This window comes from Calidris pugnax, unplaced genomic scaffold, assembly GCF_001431845.1.
Source record: "Calidris pugnax isolate Ruff unplaced genomic scaffold, ASM143184v1 scaffold219, whole genome shotgun sequence".
Taxonomy (NCBI): Eukaryota; Metazoa; Chordata; class Aves; order Charadriiformes; family Scolopacidae; genus Calidris; species Calidris pugnax.
The window spans coordinates 17119904-17136310 of NW_015094507.1; the positions used below are offsets into that span (position 1 = coordinate 17119904).

General features: G+C 41.9%; 1 protein-coding gene across 1 annotated transcript in view; it reads left to right on the forward strand.

Moving 5' to 3' along the window:
• The window catches only part of RRAGD (Ras-related GTP binding D), a 13552-nt gene extending 8615 nt beyond the window's left edge, over positions 1-4937 (forward strand). Inside the window, exons 5-6 of the mRNA XM_014964729.1 lie at positions 1590-1738; positions 3621-4937. Coding sequence (XP_014820215.1) covers positions 1590-1738; positions 3621-3772 — 301 coding nt within the window. The 3' untranslated portion in view covers positions 3773-4937. The remainder of the gene's footprint in view (positions 1-1589; positions 1739-3620) is intronic.
• The last annotated feature ends 11470 nt before the right edge of the window (positions 4938-16407 follow it).

Genomic DNA, 16407 nt, shown 5'->3' on the forward strand with positions numbered 1-16407 from the left:
CATAGCTTATTGTTTGCTTAAATTCATGATTTTAATGAGAAAAGTTATCTCCGACTGCAGTTACCACATCAGCACTATAATCACATCTGTACTTTTGTTCTTTTTTAAAAAAAAAAAAAAGAAAAAAGTGGTGTCATATTGAGTTTAATAGTTAGTGGCCACTACTGGTCTTAGAAACCTGCTTCACTCTTGCTTTAGTTCTCTGTTAATCCTCTTTTCTCTAGGTGACCTTGGTGGGTTTTTTCCCCAGTTTCCCCTCCTTATACACGAGCAACTGGAGATCTCCTGGGGTAGCGTGTACATCTCCTTGCAAGTGCTGTTTTAAATGGCTTGGTCCCTGGCCAGGTGTAATGCCAAGCTGTTCCTGGGCAAGGCAGGGGCACATTAAGAATTAGTGCATTAAGATGCACAGACTTGGGAGGCTAAAGCACAGCACACTTCAAGTGTGGTGGTCTTTGGTTCGGGTAGCCTTGCCTTCTTACCCGGTGGTAGACTTGTTGCTCTCTTGGAGAAGGTAGGAGGGAGAATCCTAGTGCAGATGTGCACGAAGCATTACAACTTCAAAAGAACAACACATTGTGGAATACCTTTCAAAAATTTCTGAAGTTTGCATGTTCTACTGTATGTTTTGGATTTTTGAGTTGGTCACTTCAGTAACTGTACAAGAAGTTGGATTTTACAGAGGTACACCATAAGGGATGCTGATTCTGTGGCATTTTTTCCTTTTTACAGAGAAAGACACTGCTGTGTAGTTCAAAAGACTATGTGTTTAATTATTATGGGTACAACACCACTTGTGGGGCTCTCTATTCACAAAATGTCACTCTATCACTGTCCTTGTGTTATCATTTAACACTTATCACCAGCAATCTGCTTGCCATGGTTTTTAGATATAGACTAAAGACATGATATTGCAATTCATTTCTTCTGCTCTGTTCCTGGAGCATCTGTGGAACTCACTACCTTAATATATTATTGATACTAATTGTTCTGGGTTGTTGGTGATAACTACCCATTTGATGTGTGTGTGCACTCAGGAATAAGGGTAAAATTACAAGGTATAAAACTTACACAGTGATCATCATGGCGCATCATCTGTGAAGGAGAAATCTCTTTTCATTATTTGATGTTGCAAAAACCAACATCTCATGAGGAAAGTCTCACAGTGGCTTAAACTATCAGTCAGCTGCCACTGCTCAAGCAGGTTTACTAGATTTGGAATTATCAGTACAGACTTACTGGTTCACACGCTGCAGATAAAGTCATATAGTGCATTGATTAAAAGAAAACAGACAACTTTGTGGTAATTGGTTGGCACCCAACAGAGGAAAAAATAAGGCTCCAATTCAGGTACTTGGCAAACAATGTGATTACTAGCCCCAGTGTTTGACTGGATAAATGATTGAATTTCCATGTCTTTGTAATTTATGTAGTGTGTAGTTTGAAGAAGAGTCTCCTGAAAGGCTATAATGAAAGTTTAATAAAGTTTGAGATTATCTGGTGAAAGAACCAATGTGGGAGTACTTTTGTTTGCTCATCTGATGGTTTATCTTTTCTTATTTGGTTGTTTTTTTATTATTGCCTTTTAGGCTTAAAGATGATGGCACTGGAACTCCTTATGACAAAGAATCAATGGCAATCATAAAATTGAACAATACGACTGTCCTTTATTTAAAAGAGGTGACAAAATTCCTTGCTCTTGTTTGTTTTGTCAGAGAAGAAAGCTTCGAGAGAAAAGGTATTTTTCCCTTTTCTACTATTGCATTACTTTTCCCTTGTATTAGCGAGTTAATGAGTAACTGTGCTTGTCATTATCTGATAATATTCTCTAGCTGTATCACAAATATTAAAGGTAAGTACAGCTCGATAGAGCTCACATAACATGTTTAAAGGCATGAGGTATTTGTACTGGCATTAAAATAAGATGAAATCACAAATGTATTTGACAAATCTTTGATATGAAAGCATATGAAAGTTTACATCCAGTACAGGAAAGCTTCCATCTGCAACAGTAGAAGGTGTCAGTTTATCTTGGCTAACACCGATTTGTACCTGTTGGAGCCAGCATACGCCTTTGGAACAGCTTGTGTGCCATAACTAAGGGAAAATTACTGAAACCAGCTGATAGAAAGAAACATGTTCTTGCTTTTCTCATCCCTAAAAGGCGGCTGTTGAAAAAAGCTGCATGTTTGGGAACTAGGTGGCTTTCATATTTTGCAGCTAAAGCGCATAAAATTTCTGGGTTATCTCTCTGACCCTGGACAAGGTCAGTGCTGGAACCTTAGATGACGATTGCTGTGCTCGCTGGCATGATGTTTACCAGGTTACTGGTCTTAGTGAAATGCCCTGGGGCCAGAAGAATGAGCCATCATCTGGGCTTGTGTCCCCATCTGCTGTTTAGCTTTTATTTTATACAACTTCAACTGGTTGAATTTTCTTTAATACCCAAAACGCCTTTATTATCTATGAACATTAGATGTGGTCACTTTTTTTTTCCTTTTTTTTTTTTCCTATACACATAAGAAGTATTACTTTTACATACCTACTAAGAACACTGTTTCAGAAAAGACACCGTGTTGAATAAACATCCATTGGGGTTTGTCCACAGCTGTGTCAGGTTGTTGTGTCTATGCAGTTTGGGACTCTTCGTGCTTGGCCTGTACTCTCTAACTGTACCGTGTTGGTATGATAATGCAGATTAGCTTCTGGTTCATGGTGGCTTCCCCGTAATATTTTGTCTGAACACTAGGGAGAGGGAAAATAATTCCTGGGAAAAAAAAAAAAAAATCACAACATTAACATGGTGGATTTAAAGCACTTGAAATACGTATCATCTCCTGTTAGGGAAATTGAAGTGGAAAAGGCTGCAGTGTTTGAGTTAAGAAAGCTTATGGCATTAACTTTGAATGAGGTCATAAGCTCAATACCAAAATTCTAAAATTGTATTGCAGTATTACACAGTTGTAGCACCCAGTAAGTCTTCAATTGACTACCAGTACGGCTTTACAGCTTTTCTGGGGGATCACATTCAGCCCACTCACTTGTAATATTATCTGCCTATTATGTATGTAAACTAACAGCATGTCTAGTGTGTTATTTTTCAATTACAATGTAAGATGAAATATAGCTGGCTGTTATTTGGTAATATTTCTATCAAGTATCCACTTCAAAGCTTATGCGTTGTCAAAAAAAATGAAAACTCTTTGATTACTAGATGCTACTTATTTTTATCACAGTTATTCTGTAAAGCAAATTTACAAAATGACACTGTATTTTATGGAAGATTCTATTTTTTTCTTGTTGTATACCCAGCACTTCTCCAAAGCTCTTTTTTATCTGCCATTGTACTTCTATTTGTTTTCTCTTAAGACTAAGAAGTATATTTAATATCAGACATAGTATGAATATGAATTAATTGTATTTATCAAATTCACTGAATTACTTGTATTTATCAAACATGCTTTTGCTTAGCATAGAAAAAAATGCCTGGAAAATTCACTTCTTATAACCTCCAGAGAGACAGTGTGGTATTTCACTAAATGTAGAATACAAGCAATTTTTTCATTACCTCATTTGTGTAACTGTCTTTATTAATATGGAAAACATTTTTGTCTCTGTAGGATTAATAGACTACAATTTCCATTGTTTTCGAAAAGCCATACAAGAAGTATTTGAAGTCAGAATGAAAGTAGTAAGATCTCGAAAACATCAAAGCCACATGCAAAAAAATAAAAGACCCACTCCCAATGGGACACCAAGGATGCCACTGTAACTGGGGTTTTCTGGCGCTGTGGCAAGCAGAGATTTTGGGAAGTTGATGTGACTTCTGCATCTCATTGCACTGAGTGAAGAAGAAAACAAATGGGACTGATGTATTATATGAATTTTCCCTGAACGTTCAGAAAGCACTGTTTAAATATTTTTATCCAATCAGTTTTTTTTTCATATAGTGAGCACTTTGAGCAAAATGTTGTATATATAAGCATTGAGGTGAACACTTGTAAGAATTTTCTTAATATATGCTGTAAACCTTTTTCATGCCATATTAAGAAAGAACAGCTGTGACAGAAATACTGGGTACATAATTTGCACTTTTTCATGTTTTCCTTGTGGAGTTGGACTTTGATAAACTTAGTTTTTATGGTGATTTTGATGCATGGTGTCAGGTAAAATGTATGCTGTAGTTTATTTACCTGCTACAATCAAATTGGTTAGTAAACAATTAAGAAAACTTGGTACAATGCCTTTTAAAATTTGTGACAGCTAATACCTAACATTCATACAGATCTAATTTCGTATATTTTTCAATTTGTAAACTGAAGACTAATTTTGAAGTATTGCAGCAATAAGCACCTTACCAGGGATCATAACTGGTAGGTTAATATTAGCTTTTATAAAACAGGCTTTTGGCCAAATTTCATCCGGAGTTCTCCATAACACTGGTCGTGCCCTCCGTTGGGTCTCTTTTTATTATTTACCTCAGCATATGCCACTAAAATACCTTTCTATAAAGAGAATTGTTTTGTAAAATGGCTCTATGTTGCACTGGTATTTTTGTAAGGCTTCAGGAAGAGGGTGTTGTAGCTGAAACGTTGAATTTACATTGCTAAGGTTGTTCTGGGAGCCTGCACATCTGCAGTCGGCGCAGCGAGGAATCTGCATGGATTTCCACCCTGACATCCTGATGTACAGATAGGAAGTCCTAAGGATGTGAGCTCTGGGCTCCGATTCCCTCTGACAGCAGTACGTCTGTGACTGAAACCAAGAGGAGACCCTTAAAATGAGGACTGGACAATCTACCTGCTGCAGTAATCGGCGTACATCACTACTTCTTATTTTAATATTGAACACGGGCAGACATGCTACAGGATCAGCCAGGACAGCAGAGCACTCTCAAACTTAAAAAAGAAGTAAAACTTAACTTTCTGAGTTCTGTATTCACTGTTTTTGTTTAATTTAATTAACAAAAATTATAGTTTCTAGTTGGAAGAACAACTCCTTTATTTCCCAGTCCCCCCACAAACCATGGCATGCGCGGCCCGGGGGTGGCGTCGGCAGCTCTTGGGAGTGCGAAGAGCTTGACCTGAAGGGGAGGCAGCTTTCTGTGCCCCAGAAACAGGTAAGGGGAGCTACACCTTGCTCATAACTGGTCTGCCCCTGGCTGAGAGAGCTCTGGAGGCAGCAGGGAAGATGGAATTGGGAAGTTTTCTCTTAGCCACGGCAAGGCGTAATGCTGAATGTCTTGTCGGTGGGTCAAGAGCCCCCAGTGTTTGCTGGGTTCTGTTGAACAAGGAGGGGCTTAACTCATGGCAAGGAGGTCTCAGTTAAGTTGTGGTTTGACTGCAAAGGTGGAGTTGTGTACATTCATCATTTCATCATCATGGTTCTCCATCAAGGCTTGCTTGGGAAGCAGTGCAGTTCTAGGTGCTCGGGAAGGTGAGAAACATTGAGCATAACCAAAAGTACCAGCCCTGGTGCCAGTGTGAAGGACAACGACAGTAGCTGTATCAAAGCAGAACACTTGAAAAATGCAACAGAGAGTTCAAATTCCTTTCGGTACTATCACCACCTGTCATCTTGGGTGAGGGCAGCTCTTCAGACCAACCCCTTAAGTTAAAGCTGTCTTTGGAGTTACCCACCATTACCACCACCTTTTGACAGCTCTCCAGTCCCCAGGGCTTTCATTGAAGGGCTGCCGTGATTTCTGGCCACGTGTTTGTCTTTCATTTTGTTGAGACCCACCATCTCTGTCCTTCTCCCTTCACTCCTTTAGGCATAGGTGACTCTGTGGGACAAAGAACACCTACCACGCTGGACAGGACACTTGTTTTCTGGTTGTTTTTTTTAAAATTAAGTATCTCATCATACTGGCTGTGGTATGAATCATAACTAAAGAATGTAGTTTCCCTATATTTGGCCTGAGTTCTGTGTAGTCATGCATACACTCTTGTATTTAGAGACTACCAGCTTATCTAAGACAATGTTTTTGTAGTCTCCTCCAGAATTTGGCATAGATTATGTTGCATAATTTAGTGACGGTGACTTTAGCTACAGTATAGAATTTCTAATTGGATATTAGCAGAGTAAGCATAATTTTTATCAGATTACTTACATTTCAAATGCGTTTAATTATAAAATTAAAAGAACATCAAAAATGCATTAGTTTTACTATTTAACTTTGGTATTTTCAGGTTAGGTGATGAGTTGTGTGTTTCATTTTTGAGTAATTTTCTAATTAGTACCTCATGAGGTTTTCATGCTCTAGCTGAAGTGATTGAGCACTGAGTGAGGCATGCAAGCTTGGTGGCGTTTTTTAAAAGAAAGATATTTAAAATAATATTTTATTTAAAATTTTATTGAAATTCCCATTTTTCTTTTAAGGAGATTAAATTCCCCATGTGCTCCAGGAGAGAATTCTGATAAGGCAGTGTTGAGATACCATTTTTTTTTAAATTGGAAATTGTGCAAGAAGGAATCAGTTCCCAAATGGTGCAGTATTTCTAAAATACCTGATCTATGAGTTTCCATTTTTATGTATCATGGGAGTTGCCTAGATGTAGTAGGGACTGTTACTGAACTAGCCATGTCTCTTTAAAACACTGGTTTAGAGTAATCCCCCCAAAAATTTAGTATCCCATAGACACTTTAATGTTAGGAGCTGAGTAAGTATAAAACATTGGGTCCAACAACTTGGAGGAAATCTCTGTAAGTGATTCGATAGGCAGCAGCCCAGAGTACATTTCTTTAACTATTTAACTTCTTTCTTTAACTATTTCTTTAACTATTCTTTGAAGAGTTAAAATGCATCCTTAAGCATGTGCTGGAACATGGTTATTTAAAGTGTTATAGTGCTGGAATGTCTTTCTAAAATTCTGTGGTTCCAGACGTGCAGTGCATTAGCATGGAACTATAATCGACAGGAGTAAACAGCACAGATAAAGCATAATTCACATTGATCGTTAGAGATCTCATGTTTTGTGATGGAACTGGTGGTTTTTTCCCTTGTGATGTGCCTGACATCATTCCATAGTGATTTTTGTTGCTGCGGCTTTATCTTTGGCCTCTTCCATGGGGAAATCGTGTCATTAACACCAAATTTTCTTACTCAGATTCTAAATATGTATTGATAGCTGAAACTGAATTTACTCAATTACAGACAAACACATCAGCTTCGCTCATGTCAGCTGTGTGGAAAAGGAGAAATAAGTTTGGTTGGCAAATTCTTCTGGGCTCCTCTGATACGGTGGCACATGGTTGACATCCCCCTTGATTTCCCCCTGTATTAATATTTGCACATCAGCTCATGTACGTACCTTCAAGTGGATGCATTTAAAAAAGACTCTAACAAACTGTTCCTTTTCATTTTGTTTTCTCCCTGGTGTCTTCTGTGTTAACCTTTCTCATTTGGCTATCTCTGTGTATGTTTCATCATAGAACAGGTCAGGTACCCAGTCTCCTTGGTTCCTGCCAGCCTCTTTGGCTTTATGAGCTTTATGAGCTACAGGCTAGGTCTTGAGCAAAAAGCTAGTGATAAAATCTTCAGTACAAAAATATCTAAATTGTATAATCATAGAATCATAGAATGGTTTGGGTTGGAAGGGACCTCAAAGATCATGGAGTTCCAACCCCCTGCCCTGGGCAGGGACACCTCCGACCAAAGCAGGTTGCTCCAAGCCCCATCCAGCCTGGCCTTGAACCCCTCCAGGGATGGGGCAGCCACAGCTTCTCTGGGCAACCTGTTCCAGTGCCTCACCACCCTCAGAGTAAAAAATTTGTATAAAATCCATTATATTCTACTAACATCCTTAAAAAGATATTATATATTTATGTAATCTTGGTATGCATGTGCATCATAAAATACTTGTTCAAGTTGCAGTTTTTGCTGGTAGTCAGATTTTAAACACTTCTTAATCATGAAAAAAACACTGATGTCCTTTTTTTTTAAAAAAAAACCAAACCAACAACTAAACACTGCCTAAATTGAGAAGGGTTGGGATTAAACACCTCAGAGATGGGTGCAAATGTGAGAAGGAAAAAAATAATAAAGAGTAGCCTCTTGTGTAGGCCAGAACGTTTCGTAGTGTGTTCCAAGCTGCCTTCTCCCACAAAATGCAAGCCAAGAAAGACAACAGGCTTATTCCCAGCAAGATGTGCCCGTAGAACCGTGGTGAGGGGGTCTGGGTGAGCTCAGCTGCACCATATGGTCCTCAAAGGCCCAGGCTGGAGTGCCCCGGCAGTGATTTACAGGACAGTATCAGAGCTGCTTTTGCTATTATAGTAGGATTTACCCTTTATATAGGTTTTAATCCCCGCTCAGTGGAAACTAAAAGCTACTCTGGACTCTGCTGAACTAAAGGACGAGGTAGGTAAAAATAGTATAAACCAGGCATGGGCTGGGGGTGTTCAGCCTGGAGAAGAGGAGGCTGGGGGGAACCTTAGCACTCTCCACAACTCCCTGAAAGGAGGGTGTAGAGAGGTGGGGGTCAGTCTCTTCTCCCAAGTCACAGGCAATAGGAGAAGAGGAAATGGCCTCAAGTTGCACCAGGGGAGGTTCAGATTGGATATAAGCAAAAATTTTGACACTGAAAGGGTTATTAAACATTGGAATGGGCTGCCCAGGGAAGTGGTTGAGGCACCATCCCTGGAGGTATTTAAAAGACGGGTTGACATAGTGCTTAGTGACATGGTTTAGTGATGGGTTTTTAAATCAGAGTTAGATTGATGGTTGGACTAGATGATCTGAAAGGACCCTTCCAACCTAGACAATTCTATGAGCACATTCACATTGGAAATCAGAAATGGATTTCTAAAGCAAGAGAGCAGTGATGTTCTGGAGCCTCAGCTCAGTGCAGGGAGAGCAAACAGCCTGACAATGTCCAAGAGGAAGCTCAGCTTGTCAATGCAAAGGGGTATAAGCTGTGGTGAGCGTAACAGTTCCACAAGAGTCCTAGCATCAGGGAATGCTGTAGTCCTAATACACTTTCTCATCAGAACTGTGAGTTTCTGACCCAGATGAACTCAGACTTGCATGTAGGTGTTTGTATGTCAGGTAGGTGGCTGCTCAGCCAGTACCAATCCATTAATCACTGCAACTTTATGTTCTTGGTCCTCCTAATTAGGCTGCCTCCTTGCTCCTTCCCACATAAAACCTGAGTCTCATACCTAGTGCCTGCTTCCTTGATAAATACTGCTCTTAGTCCTTGCTCAGCTTTCTGTTCCTCCAGATAAAACAACCAATCTAACAGTTTGGGAGCCAGTAATGCTTTCAGAGTCCTTCGCACCCAGTGCTGTGAGTTCTCTTCTGCAGCTGGAGTTCCTCCAGTGCTGCTGATAAAGCTGCCTGACCAGATGGAGCGGTGGATGTCCTAGCAATAAAGTTAACATCTTTAAGCAGCTCTCCTGGGGTTTCTAGAAGCCCCACCATCCACTTGGCAGCAGTATCATTCGAGGGACCTGACAACTGTGATGGAACTCCTACTTGTTCTGAGGTTAAATCAACTACTGATTGCATTTTCCTGTTGTTCATGCACATCAACATCGGTTTGGGGAACTATTTTGATAACAAAAGCCATTTGAGCTGTGGGAAATGTAATCTGCTTCAACTCCTTTTGAGAAGCAGCACACAGGCAGAACAGGGGTGTGCCTTCTGCAAAATCCAGTAGAGCCAATTCAAAAGAATTCAGAAAAATCCAAAGGTCCCAGGGGCCATCATTGTCTCTAAACCTCGCACTTGAGAGGTGGAACCTCACTCTGCTTTTTTGCAGTGCCCTTTCCAACAACTGCATCATCCTCTGGCGAGCCAAATGGTCTGATTCACAAATTCCTTCTCTTTCAATACTCCCTTCGCAGCTGCTGGAGCTTCTCTTGACTGCCAGTATGCCATTCATCACGCTGTCTGGTCTCACACCCCAAGTGCTGAGCAGGAGCTCTGCAGCAGAGGCACACAACGCAGCTCCCTCCCACCAGTCCTGTCCCCCTGGCTCAGCACTGTTTCCACTCCTGTTCCTTCAGCAATTTCATTTCGTATTTCAATTCCACATTTTTTCATCCATCAAGCAGCAGTCATCGTTCCAAGTTCTGCAATTCTTCATAGAGCCTGTTTATGCAGAAACTTGGGCATTGTTTTTAAATTTAATGTTCTCTTGACAGACTATAAATGCCTTTCCTGCTGTTCTCAGTGCACTCTCTCCCATGAAAGCTTCCTGCTCCCATGAACTGAGCGCATCCTTAAAACTTCCTCAGGATGGGAGAAATTCCTTCCCTTCTTTATATCGCTACCATTAATAGTGCCCATAAAATCCAACCTAGAAATCTCTAATTTGAATAGTTATGACAACACCAGACCACACAATTATTTTGAGCTTCTGTTATCCCTCTTTAAGAACAACAAAATTCCTCTGCAGCTTTCATCCCCTGCCAGTCTGCACCCCTCGTGGGTTGCTTTGCTAGGTACCTTCCACCAGCAAAAAAAAGACCTGTGAAAGCAGATAAACACAATTTAGAAGTGTAAAGTAATAATGGATTGATTTATTACAGGTGGCCATGACTAGCGAGCTACTAGAATGAGCATTAACATGCTCACCTCCCCCTGCAAGACACCAGATGAGTCTTCACTGGCCAGTGTCACCAAACTGCCTTTTTCCAACTCTCCACTTCTGCCTTTCAGCATTTTATACCTTTTCACATGAATGTTTTTCTTCTGGACTTCATCTCAACAACCCTACCTCCATCTCCGGTGCTGCCTTTCCTTGCCTGGCCAGGGGTGCAGCAATCCCCTGGAGGTGCTCAACCAAGGCGATGGGGCTGTGCTCTGGAGCCCAAGCAGCTGGAACTGCAGAGGGAGGTGACTTGCTAGTGCTGGAGAGCAGGTCAACATGGTCGGCTGGAGCCCAGAGAGCAATTCAGCTTTCCAGAGGGTAGACCTGTTCAGTCAGCAGAGCCACGCTCTGGGCTCTCTTGATTGTCGTCATTAGGGGTTTAGTCCAGTTGCCCGTGTTGGTTCCTCACATCACAGGAGGTGCTCTAGGCTCTCCACCTTGTCTTCAGCTACTGCTTTGTTCAGAAAGGCTCTGGTATCCCATATCATACCGTTCTGCTCCATTTTGCTGTCTGCCATACCTAAGGATACCTCATATGGCATCAGATGCTCATGGGTGTGCAACTGAATCAAGCCCAAGATTTCCACTAACCATCTGAGAAACTCCTGGGTGTCCCAGATACCTACAGGGAGCTCGCAGAGCCGACTGATAACTCAATATATCTTGGTTAATGACACGGTAAGCTTGAATCATCCTTACGCCGATTGTAAAACGCTATTTTGAGGAGCTTTAAATTAAGAGCCTGCTCATAAATCCTTTGTTGCCACTGCTGAGTCAGGAGGAGCCGTATTCAAGCAGCTGTACGCAAGCAGGTACACACAAGTTCACACTAGAGTCATGAGTAACATCTTTGGAATGGATGGGGTGGAAACACTGCTTGATGGCGCTCCAACAGATGTAACCCTGACCACTCTCCCTCTGGCTGCTGTGGAATTGTGAAGATAGAGTCTCCCTTCCCAGAAGGAAGCTTATGGGAGTAAGTTAAAGTGAAGGGCCATGGGGAGCAACTCACAAAGAGGGAAAAAGTGACAAAAAGAAAATATGGGGCCTGAAGCCTTTAAGAGGAAGGATCACGAAGAACCGTGTGCACGAGTCAAAGGCTCTGCCTGGCATTTTCTCCCCAAATATAGCATGGGAGCAAAATAATTTCTAATTGGAGTAGTTCACAACTACCCTCCAACTATCTAGCTCTCTGCAATTTGGATGGTAAAAATATGCACCAGAGAAAATTTCTGCCATTACCTGTAGTTGCTAAAATACGAGTCACTACATCAGGGAAGTCCAGAGACTCCGACAGCTGTTGCTCAGACAGCAGCCTCAGCTTTGGCTTGTGCCTTTGCACAGTTCTTCTGAACCAGGGAAGCACCTGAACTATTAAAATGATGATGCCAGAGGGGGGTGAGTCAAGTGACTGGCCTGACTCTTCCCGTTCTTCGGGGCGGGGGCAAAAAAAAAGGTGAAAAACATGTACCTTTATTTTGGCTTCACGTAGTGTGGGCTCCTGCAAGATGTCGCACAAGCTCTGGGCTGATGGTCCACATCAGGCACCCGCTTGCATGAGCAGTTATAGCCATCTGGTAACTTCTTCCCTTGTTCTCTTTCTTCCATTTCTGAAACAAGGCTAATTAAAAGTCAGCTGGCAAAGCCACCCATTTTGTGAGACAGGTTGCTTTAGAACTAAGCTTGAAGAAAAGACAGTAATCGCTTTCCTGAGAAGCACAGGAGCATTGGTTACACAACGCCGCGCTTGTTTTCGTCGGTGAGGAGGAGGAGGAGGTGCACTTGTTGAATCCAGATTTACCAGGTCTCAATTCACATAAAGGATTTTAAAAGCTGAGACTGTATTAGTCACCGAAGAGCACAATAATGACTTCTCTTCCAAGTGAGTCATATCTGTTCCCATTGGTAATACACGCATATTAATATTAGATTCCTTAATTCCCTTAGAGTTTAATTCTGGAGCTAATTGTATTGAAAGGACAGCGTTATAAATGAAACAAAACTGCTCTACATTTTGTGAATTGGTGAAAGCAGGGTGTGAATGCTTCGCACAAAGAACTATTGTATTGTCATAAGCCTTTGTAATCTCAAACCTTCTCTTGAAGGAATGGTTTGTAGATGAATTTATGAGGCAGCCAACAAGGCATACAAAACCCCACACCGAACTGAGTTTAGGTCATCACTTAATGTATAGTAGACAGTGTCGAAACGTACCTTACCTCACACAATGACATGACCTGCACAGAGAAATAGGTAACAGTTCAATGTCACGTCACCTGGCTTCGTTCCCTGAGATCTGCAAGAACATACCCTGATGCCTCAGACCCAAGCGTAGAAACCAAACCCCTTTGTCACACAGGCGTCCTGCCTCCAAGAGAAAGGGGAGGTTTCCTGAGGAATTACCTCTCTGGGGGCTCCTGCTGAAGGCTTCTTGGTGTCCATCCCCCCAACTCCACACGCTGAACTCTATCATTCCCATTCCTACCTGCTGAGCTCCCCTCTTGGACCTTTAAAGTCAGTTCATCATGAGTCTTCACTGTTGAAAATAAGAGGCCCTATCGACTGAAATGTTTGTAATTCTTTTGAACTGAGGGGAAACGCATGACAAATCTGTATCAGCTATAGAGAGCTCTATAAATCAGATGCAGCTCTACATACATATGAAAATACCTAACGAGGACGGTCTAGAACACAGATGACAGCCTAATCACCCTTTGCAGCTAATGGAGAAATCCAGGAACTTTTAAAGCCTGATTTGTTAGATTTACAGCTAACATTTGTTCCAGGCAAGATGAATCCTGCTGTAAACGCTCCCGTTTCTCTGTTAATCATAAAGTGAGACTCTGGTAATCAGCTCGAAATGTATATCCATAATCTGCAGTTGTCCAGCAGAATTCTGCCCCTGTTTTCACTCTGATTTGGCCTTTCTCTCACAGTAGAAATGGCTGCCATTGAAGAATTATGCATTTTATCAGACCTTATGACTGTCATTGATTTTGTAATATGCATTTTACAAGACCTTATGATTGTCATTAATTTTCTAATATTTTTTGCAAGAGCCTGTGTGTGCTCCTTTGCTCTGAAGCTAAGTGGATGTATCAGACTCTCTGCTTCCAGCCAAAAGAAAAAAAAAATCAGTATACCACAACTGCAGAAAAGTACCCAGAAACATGGGAAAAAACATCTTCTCGGAAACTAGAAATTAAAAAAAAAATAATACTAGAAATTATTAGCAGGTTTTTTTTGGTCAAACTGAAGCCTTACTTCAATGTAAATCATTTACTAAAGCCACAAAATTTGTAATATTTTGAATTGCCAAAACTGCCGATTCTTGCTGTCCTGCAACCAACTTGGTGAAGTTGTACAAAATCTTTCTGCAAGGATTCAGTGTGGTATTAAATAACGAAATCTTTGTTGCAGCAGCGTCCAGGCAAACTTTCAGTTTCTATCTGCTTCAGCTGACCATGTTTATTTTTTCACCAAGTTAGATCATATGACAGGATACACAAGCTACACCAAGTGCTGCCAGCATGTAGGATTTGTCTGCAATTTTGCTACTATATTCGGCGTTTGGTTTTAAAAAAGCACATGTTCTAGCACAAAATGGCTTCTCCGTGCAAAAGTGGAAACAAAAGGCAGATGAAAACACTAATCCAAAGGGCATTTTTGATGGGAGTTGGCAAGAGGAGGGATGTTGCTGCTTGGGACGGGCAACACTGTGCAGGAGCTCTGCAGTGCCCGCTCCTCGTCTGCCCCGAGCAGCTGCTGACACACAGGGCTGGGAATTAATCCCTGGATTTCTACCCCTACGCTGACTACTTCCTTCACCTCCTGCAGCTCTGACTTTTAACTAATAATACGGCTGAAAATCCAAGCGCTTTCACACTTGCCAGCTCTGCACAATTCCATGTGGCGATGACTCCAGCACCCAGCCAGGCCACGATGTAGCCTCCTTAAACGAGGAGAACGTATACGTCCCATCAGGGAATTTCTGTTACTTACAATTCAAGTCTATTCAGCTTATTTTCAATAGTGCTTAGCTGTCATGTATTAACAGTGGCTGTGTATTTCTTTTTTTAGCTAAAAGCCTGAGTTTCATGTGAACTGCAGGTGCTTCCCCCTTGAACTATATAAAATGAGATTGTAAGTGCGACCAGGGTCAAAAGCCAGAACACAGAAGGGAAAGCTGAACTCCACATTACTCTTAACTAGTTCATAATTCACTGCTTGATTCATGCCATTATTCACACTAAAATACCATTTTTAAAATTATCTTCTATCAGAATAGATCCCAGATCTTTTTACAGGGAAATCCAGATTTCCAAGTGCAAAATACTGCTCTCCCACTCTGGGGAAGGCCAAGATTGAGTCACAAGATAGTCCCAGAGCCCTTCTCCCACTTGCACAGCAAGATGGCCCCCAGCAAATGAGGAAAGATGAGACATACCTGCTAAGAAGGACTAAAACAGTTTGTAAACATGACACTCAGCACCTGCAGCTCACCATCTCGAGCCATTAGATCAGCCGCTGTTAGCCAGAGACATTGAGATGCCATCAAGAGGTTCTGGCTGTTAAATGTACCCTGGGGTGCTTTTAGTGTAAGAAGCAACCCCAAGGTCTGGCGCCATCCCTTCCCTTCTGCTATGTATGTTATTTATGCTTTACATTATTCGTAGTGCTTTGTCCTGTAAAAAGGAAGATCACTTTGCCCCTCTGAAAATTCAGCTACTTGTTAAGGTGAAGTTGCTTTATTTACTTATTGCTGTTACCACAACATCACGAGATGCAACCCAACGAGAAAGGGAAGAGTAACGCCTGGTTTTGCAATTCTGAGAACATGAGGAGGTGAAAAAAATAAACCTGCTCAGATGTTTTTGTTTACAACTGTTTTCCATTGCTGTTCCATCAAAGAATGAAAAAGAAAACATGAAAAAAATATTTTTTAAAGATGATTAGCAAGAATATTAAAGTAACATAGATGAAATTAAGGATAATTCATGAGCTAGAGACAAGAGTTTCACGCTTATGCTGTTGAAGACAAGCGCATAAAAGCTCAGACATGTTTCCTATTTACAGCTTGTAGTGAATTAAAGGGAAACTGAGACTGCTGAGAACATGACCATTTCAATTTGTTACATATTTTTGTAGCTATAAACTGTTCAAAATGCTATCCCAAGTGTACTGTGGCTGTAACTAGGCGGCACAGAAACTGAAGTCGTACATGTAAACAATTCCTCTGGCACTGTGGGGTGGATGAGGGGATCTGCCCATCAAGGCAAGCTCTTGTTGATTAATTCTTGCCTGAAGCAGTAACAGCCCTTGGTGTATGACACTACTTCAGCCTTTCATGACCCTGAAAACCACCAAACAAGATCCTACCAAGCCCGACAGCAGATCTTTTGGTGCAGGGTGCTGGAATCCCCTTTTCTAACCCCCCTCCCCGCTTTCAAACCAACCTCCGTGTGCTGTGAGGTCTTGGGGCACCTCATCCCACGACCTCTGCGGTTCAAGGCAGAGACGAGATGTTGGGGAGATGGGGAGGCATTTTCACTCTCGCAGGCACCGAGCAGAACCGGGGCCTTGTCCTTGCAACATGGCGGCGGGGCCCCAGGGTCACACCACAGCTGCTGGAACCTGCCTCCTCCATCCCCGCTGCGGCGGAGAAGGGTGGTGAATTTTACGCATTTTCACCTCTCCCCGCGGCCTGGCCTGGCCTGGCCTGGCCTGGCCTGCCCTACTCTGCCCTACTCCCAGCCGCTCGCCCCCGCCTGCGCGGCCTGCTCCGGGCCCCGGCCTGGGCGGGCCCCGC